The sequence below is a fragment of the Sesamum indicum genome, linkage group LG7 (genome assembly GCF_026168435.1).
Source record: "Sesamum indicum cultivar Baizhima isolate 11 linkage group LG7, ASM2616843v1, whole genome shotgun sequence".
In the NCBI taxonomy this organism is placed as follows: Eukaryota; Viridiplantae; Streptophyta; class Magnoliopsida; order Lamiales; family Pedaliaceae; genus Sesamum; species Sesamum indicum.
Window position 1 is genome coordinate 16,057,298 of NC_142663.1, and position 9,098 is coordinate 16,066,395.

Consider the following 9,098-nt stretch of genomic DNA (forward strand, 5'->3'; position numbering starts at 1 on the left):
TTAAAGCCATATTTACTAGAGGTTACTTATCCGGATCTCACGCTCAATCCGACTTAATGACATGTTTACTTGTTTTTTTTGCCAGCTTGAGATTAATTGAGCTGCCCCAATACACATTTTGAAAAATTCTTACAGAAAATTGCTAAGGAAAAGAAGGAAAAATTGCTGAAAAACTTCAAAACAGGCTGAACAACATTATAGTTTCTTTCATCGTATCTACTTAGAAAAGAAAAACATTATAGTTTCTTTCATGCTGTAGATCACCTCCACAGATAAATCTTGGAAGAATTATTTGTCACTCCCTCGAAATTTAGCAACATCACCTCTAAATCGAAATAAAGCCTAAAAGAGATTATTATCCTTTCCGTTTGCTGAAGGTTCTTGAGGAATATAAATAAAGCCTCGTGTATATATTCTTCAAAATGTATTTAAACAAGGTTCTATACAGAAAAAACGTTCCCCAATTTTCCTTTTAAAATAAATTATATATGAATCGCATATAAATTACAATGAGTTAACGCGATGCTAGTTGTCAAATCATGAAGTTGGTCATAATATGACATTTGATGCAAGAAAGATGGCCACTCCCAAATCACTGTGAATTGTGTGTAATAAAAAATTTAACTGACTGATTGTACCAAATTTCTTCCTAATTGACCTATTGGATTTGTTTAACGAAAGGGTGTAAGATGCCTCCCAGAAAATGGACTCGCGCCATTTATTGTTACGTTATGCTTTTACTTCAAACATAGCAGGAGACACACAAATGGATATACAAGGATCCAACAACAAATATGACATTAGCAACTTAAATTTCCATCACATAGAGTCCCAGAAACAAGAAACTGAAAAAAAGGACTCCCAAAATCTCTTCGGAAAAAAAATATATACAACAAATTGAGAACTGGACGGATTATCTAAAAAGGAAAATTTGTTGTTCTTATGATCAGCAGATTCATCATGATTCATGCTTTAGGTGGTGGAATGAGTACGTATCATGAGCAAGGGACTGCATTGGGACCGCATTAGAAGATATGTTATTGACAAGATATCAAACAGGGAAGAAGAAGAACAATATGATAGCAATTACAGAAAGCTGCCTTCAGCTTTGATAACATCACATGTTAGTGAAATTTCTTTTAAAACATATACTAAATCACATTTTATTAAGTTCAAACAAAGCATATCGCATAAATGATAATCATTATATTTCATCTTTTACCTAATACCTTTTATCCGTTGAATTAGATCAACTATCATCATTATGTTTTATCTTGCATTCAAACACATTCAATAATTCTTCCTCCATCTCCCAAAAACTACTTTTACCTCATTTCTTTCTCATTGAGCTGAGATGTACAAACACATATCACAAGCAATCATACTCTCTGGTTTTTATTTACCATCTCACAATTCATTCAATCTTGGACTACCAATGAGCAAATTTTAGCTTGCATACCTGTTCTTGGGCACGAAAGTACATGAAAGGTGTATAATGAAGGAAATTAGAAACTCTTGAGGTATAAATATCAGCATACCTGCAGTTTGCGAAGTAATTTAAATGGCAGTTGGCATCTTTTAACCACTACAAAAGAGTTACATGACAGAAAACATACTTCTCAATTTGCCTCATCAAGTGGCTTTTGTCCCACAGACCTGCTCGTGAAAGGAAGCCCCACCTGAGAAAAGATAAGAGCCATTGTTTTAAACCCAAGTCCAATTCTGAAACAATAGACACATGCCCTCAACTTGAAGCATGTCCAAGCTTGATTGCAAAATGAGAAAATGACCAAGCAAGAAAGTTCATTTATGAGCTTTAAACCTTCTGTTGAAAAGCTCCCCATCTGATTCCATCATGGGAGCAATTTTATGATCAAGTCGTTGCATCACAATGAGTAGCTTCTGAATGCTTTCCGTGAGTTCCTTATCATCCATGCGAGTTGCAGCCAGAGTCTGAAGGAAAAACTTTTTCATTAAAGCAGCAATCAGATAGCATAAAAGAGATGAGATTTACAGGTAATACACCGCATCAATTTGAGTGAGCTAGTGTAAGTGCGCAAGCATTTCATGTTACTTGTCTTTTTTATTTTATAATCTGCATGGAAATCACTTGTCTTGAGAGGAGAAATAAATATTTGAAATGTAATTAATTGACCTAACAATCAACACTACGTGCTATTGTTTACTTACGGTGACAAATCCAATCCTTTGAATAAGAAGTACTTTTCTCATGCATAGAGAACATATCTACTACCACATAATTTGATGTGAAAGCTATGGCCATCTTCTCAGGCCTATGACATACTAGGTGGGGGGAAAAGACATGTTTTAATTGCACCTTGAAAATGGGCAATTCCTGCTGGTAGCATGTAAACCGAGAAACAATGGCTCAAAAAGAAAACCCAGTCTGAATAGAAATGGGCTTGCCAAGCATAGTTTCACACCGTGAAACAGTGTAACATGGAAATGGGCCTAATGAAAACATCTAAACGGCCCCATCTTAGCAGCAAATACTGACAAGTTCAATATCTTACTATAGATACTGGTTTTGTTCTTTCAGTAAATGCAGTATGTAAATAAGCTTTCTCTATAAAACTTTTAGGTTACATTTGAATCAATGGATTTGGATTTAGGAATTTCAAATCCCTACTAACAAATCAACAGTTAGATTTGTTTGGACAATTCTATATTACAAAGAATTTCAAGTTCTTCCACTTTCATTTTACTTATATTTTGTGAAATTTTTTAATAGATTTTAAGTTCTTCTGATGGAGTCTCGTTTGAAAACATTTTTCCAATTCTTTTTCTCAAATCTTAAGAATGCAAGTACCATTTGATTACTACAAATAGATCCGATGCAAGAAAGCTTCAATTCCACCACCCACACCAGAAGGCAACTTTGACTTTTTTAGGCATATCATCATCACTCTGAAATCACGAGGAATGAATAGCAATATCAGTTCTTTTTTTTTTTATTCTTTTCAAGTATAATAGGAAATCAACAAAATTGAATCCGGAAGAGCACAAAAGCAACATCTTTAGACGAAACATGCTTGAACTCCTAGAACAACACCCTGGTAAAACGAGAAGACACTGGTTCTTGTCAAATTACCTGCGCCGGACGTCCTTTACTTCGTCGCTGAAGAGCAAGTCGGAGTTGGTTAAAGAGGTCGCCCACAACCTCCTTCTGATTTATAAGCTCTATCAACGTGGCACGATGACCTCGACTACGGACTAAAGCGCTATACTGCAAAATAGGGTCAAAAGACTCAAAACTGACAATCTGTACAGTGGCAGTGACCCGGGCATTTTATTGAGTTGAGAGAATACACCAACTGGATTTGATATCTTTAAAGAAAATTAGCATTCAGAACTGTGAAAATGTACTAAGCCTAGAGATAAAATGTCGGCACACTAATCAATGTCAAGTATATAAATGCTGCAAAACTTTTAATTGATTAAATTTCCTTATGGAATACAAGAAAATTGTTGTGTGTATTATTGATTCTTCCACCATCTAATATCTAGAGATGGAATTAAGTAATTAATACAGATAAGTGGTAACCTACCAAACATAACTATCCAAGGATATATACAAATCAAAACTGATACTCTAACAATAAACAACAATTACAAACCTCATCTTCTAGCTCTCGGCAAATTAGCGCTGTGCGCCATCGAAGATGAACTTTAGATTGGCTAACATCTGTATATATATGATCACCAACATAAAGAATTTCATCTCCATGAACACCAAGTGAATTCTCAATCATCTGAGCACTTCCTCCCGAGTATAATCCCCCTAATCAGATTTATAGCTCTTACAATTATGTGAAATTGAGGATAAAAGAAGATGACTAAAGAAAATTCAATGAATAAGACAAAAATATCAACAATTTCCATCACTTGAAAATCCTAATCACTTCACAATTGATCAAATGCTGGTTATGGAGAAAAAGCGATTGGCTGTTGGGCAATTTGATGAAAAGGCAATTTGTGAAGGAAAATGTACAAATGATGTAAAAAGAAAAATAAATTCAGAAAAAAAAAAACAAACTTTGATTCATAGAGAAACTAAGATTTTGAACTTTCATTACATAACCAACTGCAAATGCAAGGATAAAAGACAAATCCACTTTTTGATTTTGAATCCTATATTGGTATTACTTTTAATTAGCTAATCCATACTAAAACGGGCCATTTTAATTGCTGCAGGCAGACATTTAAACGACGTGGCAGCATATGCTGTATATACAGCGAGCTTACACCATAGACTTTGAAGGGCTAAGACATTAGCAAGATCACCTGGATGAGCCTTAAAACATGGACGCATAAGACCTTCGCCAGTCACTACTTCGTACATTGGGTGTGACATCTGGAAAAACTCTGGCTTCCTGGCAGAGACTATCACCTGCAGAAACAATGAATCACCGCATGCTGGCGCTCAAGGAATCATACACTTTCGACTTTTAGTTACAATAAATGACGCTAACAACGATTCTTTTATGACTGAAATAGGTGTTCAGAACACATTTTAACTAATTTTGTTGTGTTCAAGGCATGTTTGCAAGTCAAGTCTCTGAAGCATGTGACAGATGGTGGTGTTATACTTTGATCAAATAAAACAAAGACAAAGTAAAGGCGCAATATGTCTACTCACCATGTCAAACAGATCTCTCCAGCTCATATCATTTGGAAGGAATCTATTGAAAGAATGCTGCATCATCTTTTCAGTGTAATGGTAATCTGAGTTGGTAATAAGCAAAAGCCTTTTACCGGCCTGTTAGAAAATAGCAAAATTTTGTCTGCTAAGAAGTAATATTTACAGAGGATATGCGGACATACAGTAGTAATAATTCAGCAATAATTATGTACCATTCAACCACTTGCCAAACGTGAAAGAAAAGTACCTCTTTCTGGTCTAATAGTGCCAAAGGTAGCTCAGGATCAGGTTCTACAAAGAGTTCTGGCTTCGACATAATTTCACTCTGTGAGAGTATCAGTTGATTAATGATGCTTTTGAAATGGACATTGAAAAGTAAAAGATATAAAGGGAGAATACCTTCAACTGGCCTTCGACATGTGCCCTGAAGAGCGCTTTTCCAACAGCCTGAAATCAATTCGATAAAGTTATGGCATTGTAATGAATCTACGGTCATTTGACTCATTTCCACATAAGTTTCAACATTAAACCTTGTAAAGCCCTTTGTAATCAAGTGGACCAAGATCTGCAGTTATAGCTCCTTCATCATATCTATCTACCATCTGAAAATGAAGTATATTTATTATATAAAGCCATGGCACCAAAAACCACATAAATGAAGGAGAATTAATAGTGCCTGCATGGAAGCTTAAAGGTCAATTACCACCCATACCTGATAGATCTGCATTTTAAAGGGAAATCTTATGTTTACAAACACCCCCACCCCCACCCACGCAGATGGTGCTTCCACGGACCATGAACTACGGAACCAAAAAAAGATTCTGACCCAGAATGAAATGATTTTTTTCCAAAAATAGGTAAGATTATAAGAAAAGAACTTTCCACTGAGATCTTTGGAGTTACCTCCAAACACAAAAACATTAATTCTCACCAAGAGTACATAATCAACAATCACGAATGAAAATCTTATGGCATAGCCCCTACTGCTTTGATTTTGTAAGTATTACACCATTGCTTGTGCCTTATCTCTCCCTCTTTGCAAGTTTTATAGAAATAAGACTGACTAACGACAGATTAAATCACCCCCGATGGCCACAAAGCAAAGCATGGTGTAGTCCGCCTTGTTCTTATGATAGTCATCATCATCATCAATTGTTGAATATCATCAGCTCCTAATCTAGAGTTGATATTGCACTCTTCAGATAATTTGACATCCACATTAATCGAAACCAGTGCAACAAATCGGTCTTTCAAGATAGAAAACATGTCTAGATGCCAATTACTTCAACTTGTTTGCTTCTGAAAGCAAGCTGTTTTCAATTCCTATTAATTTTCTGCCTGCTTATAGTTGTTAGACAGAACTTTTACTGAGAGTAAGTGAATAATGGGGAAACATTCTTCTGCAGGCACTAAACAAAACAAAGAACGCATGGATAAAACTAAGAGACAATTAGGTGAGTTTCCCAGCAATTTCACATTATAAGTGGAGAGTAAAAATTTGGAAGTTGTGTACCTGCATATAAGCAACGGCCTCTGAAACAGAGAATAGTGTATTGAGGAACTCCCACCGGCTCTCGTTTCTCAGATCCACAAGTTCTCTCCCGTACATCTCACTTCCATTCAAAGAAAGTTAATGGGTCTAGTGAACTTTAACTTAAAATTCTGTCAAGACTACATAAGAAACAAGGAAAGAGGAGCTTAAACTAAATAAAACCCAGATTAATCTGCACACTGAGTCAAAGTAGGAAATCATGAAAACCTATATAATATGATAATGACAGTATCTCCCTTGGATCTCTTGTTGTTGGAAAGTTGTCTGGCTATTCACTTGGACAATATTTTGGAAAGAAGCATCGGCATTCACGAGGAATATATGAAAAGCAAGAATCAAATCGTGAACTATACCTTACTCTTTGAGTAGACAACATTCTTGTTCCATGCATAGCCCGCTTAACATATCCAAACCGGTCCGCTTTAACTAAGTTTCCTTTCTCTTTGTCGATCACTAGCCCACGAATGACCTACAAGCACAAGGTAACACGGACTCTAAGACCAAGAAAATGGAAAAAAGAATATACAGCTGTCATATGCCACAGACATACAACATACCAGTTCTGGGTCAAATGCAAGTCCTTCAACAGGAAAACCCATATTTCTCAAATTGTCCATGCAATAATCATAAGCCCTTCCCTCCCAAGCCTGCAAACACACAAACCATGCCCCTATTCAGTCAAAATTTCAACTGAAAGAGCACATCTTGATTCAATCCCCAAGACATGATGAACAATTCATGGGATGTGCGTGGAGTAGCTTTAGATTAATTACACATTGAAGTAATTTAAGCTAGCCTTATCAGTGGACATTATTGGCATAAAACAACCTCACCCGAGTTGAAATAAGTACACAAAAAATGAAGAACAACTTGGCTAATAACTTGTGCAGGAATAGCAGAATGTTTAATTACCATCACATTATAATGCATCAATGTGTAGTCCATGTCATAGCCAATGACACTAATTGACCGCAAATTAAGCGTTCTACTACAAAAAATGCCACGTGGTGAATATCTTGCAGAAAATGGATCCTGCAAATTGGTTCCATGAAATCAAAGTCAGCAATTTCCAGCACCGGAAGAAAACCAACTTACATGAACAGAGCGCAAGGATTGTTAAAATACAGCATTGATAGAATGGAGAGACACCATAACACACACCCACACCTTCCCGAATTCCACAAGCTTACGTAGTGTTTGGATTCGTTTTTTAAGTGTTTTGTTGTGTTTTGTGGAGATAGAGAGAGAAAAATAAAAATAAATAGTATGTGTTAGAAATAGTATATATGTTTAGATTTGTTTTTTGGAGATAATTTAAAATAAGTATTTTATGTTTAATGTTGTGTTTTTGAAAACAAAATATATTGTTCATTGTCAAATCATATTTTTTTATATATATATTTATGTATATGTGTGTGTATATATATATGTATATATTTATGCTAAAACATTTAAAAACACCCAAATAAAGTGTTTCTATATATGGCAACCGTTGGGCATGTTTTGACTCATTTCGGAGATAACTTGAAAATGAAAACAAACATAGTGTTAATGTTTTTGATGCTTGCTTTGTGCTATTCCCAATCTTGTAAGCCCCAAAGAGATGACAGATGCTAAATCATGCAGTGAAGTTACACTATCCGGTGAAGATGAAATATTTTATAAGCAACTGCAATGACGTCTCAAACTTTTCAAATAGGTAGCATAGGAAAGATATTGTCCACTACTTCTAATCTTGAAGTACTGTCTCCAAGTAATCATAGTCCGTAATTGACATAGTACCATTAAATAGATAACCTAATGAGCTTGTTTTCTCTTTCTACGACCCCCAGGAGAAATGCCTCAAAGGGCAGCTTATCCTTTTGCGTAGACGAGGCTACTCTCAGTACGAGTTATGAGTTCTGATGAGTCATTGACTATGAGGTCTTTTCGCTGAGCTTATAACTACTTAAAGCATTTTATAAAGTGTTTGGAAAGTTATTAAGGAAAGGAGCTTACAAGCTCTTATAAGATGTAAAACTTCAAGAGCTTACTTTTAATATAAAACCAAACATTTAAGTCATAAAAAACATCTCATAAGATGGTCTGCATAAGCTCAGCCTAACACACCCGCAAAGCAAGGGAAACCACAGATATCAAGAATGACTATATAAAATGGAGAGTTAAGCAAGAAAGCAACCGGAATTCCCAAGTGGTTAAGCAAGTACTCTGCTTCTTGAGCTTCCATTCTGGCCACTTCCTCAATGGGCCCTTCCAGACCCACCTCTCCGTCATCAATTCCTACAAGTGATCACGCTGTTGAGAGTTTTGTCATCGATTAAACGGAAAAGCAATTATTGGAGATCGGTGAACATGAATTACCCAAGTTGAGGTTCAGGTCGCCTTTGGTACTCTGGCCGAGGTAGTCAAAATCAGCCTTGCTGGGGGGTGTCACAGAGAAGATGCCGGTGTTCTCCTTGGTGACGCACTGACATGTCATTTTCATCTTCACCATAGTAGTGGCGGGAGGAGCATGAAAGTAAGGAATGGTGACTGAGGATGGTCGGAGGAGCACAACGTTCATCCTCCTCCGCCGCAAAATTACACTTTCGTAGGTTGCGGCGGCAGAGGCAGTAGTGGTCGTGATTTTGGCCGCCATTCATACAATTGGAGGCCGCCAACAAACCAATTAAGGGATGTTTGGAGTTGCAACTCTACACAATACCTCTTCCGTATCTGCCCCCAGTTAGGAAGATAGTTGTATAGGACGGAACGGATAGATCTTTGTTTCTCTTACAGTCAAAATCAAGTCGTCCTTGAAAAAAGATGGATATAAAGATGAGAATCGGCTTTCAATCGATTGACCGCCATGATCCATCTACGGCGTTGTTTGCTTAGTTGGAA

The 9,098-nt window shown here is 36.4% G+C and overlaps 1 protein-coding gene across 2 annotated transcripts; it reads right to left on the reverse strand.

Annotated features, from left to right (window-relative positions):
• Positions 1 to 773: 773 nt before the first annotated feature.
• On the reverse strand, positions 774 to 9,098 carry LOC105167190 (HAD-superfamily hydrolase, subfamily IG, 5'-nucleotidase). Of its 2 annotated transcripts, XM_020695215.2 has the most exons (17): positions 8,577 to 9,097; positions 8,395 to 8,495; positions 7,128 to 7,247; positions 6,773 to 6,862; positions 6,569 to 6,684; positions 6,177 to 6,276; positions 5,194 to 5,265; positions 5,063 to 5,110; positions 4,911 to 4,988; positions 4,661 to 4,780; positions 4,306 to 4,411; positions 3,639 to 3,802; positions 3,113 to 3,247; positions 1,823 to 1,965; positions 1,617 to 1,679; positions 1,460 to 1,538; positions 774 to 1,009 (listed from the first exon to the last, which is right to left on the reverse strand). In XM_020695215.2, exons 1-17 carry the CDS (start codon positions 8,851 to 8,853, stop codon positions 959 to 961), a joined length of 1,863 nt encoding a protein of 620 aa, XP_020550874.1. In that variant the 5' UTR covers positions 8,854 to 9,097; the 3' UTR covers positions 774 to 958. The 2 variants fall into 2 exon arrangements, with proteins under 2 accessions (XP_020550874.1, XP_088738674.1); XM_088882548.1 differs by lacking the exons at positions 774 to 1,009; positions 1,460 to 1,538; positions 1,617 to 1,679 and adding an exon at positions 2,831 to 2,928 and having other exon boundaries at positions 1,821 to 1,953; positions 8,577 to 9,098.

What these genes read in the sequence shown, in the direction of transcription:
- LOC105167190 (XM_020695215.2), bottom strand. Translation starts at nt 8,853, where the DNA reads ATGGCGGCCAAAATCACGACCACTACTGCCTCTGCCGCCGCAACCTAC. An exon ending in TTGCATTTGACCCAGAACTG is followed by an intron (nt 6,685 to 6,772) that starts GTATGTTGTATG and finishes TTGTGCTTGTAG; the next exon opens with GTCATTCGTGGGCTAGTGAT. An exon ending in ATGTCGAAGGCCAGTTGAAG is followed by an intron (nt 4,989 to 5,062) that starts GTATTCTCCCTT and finishes ATACTCTCACAG; the next exon opens with AGTGAAATTATGTCGAAGCC.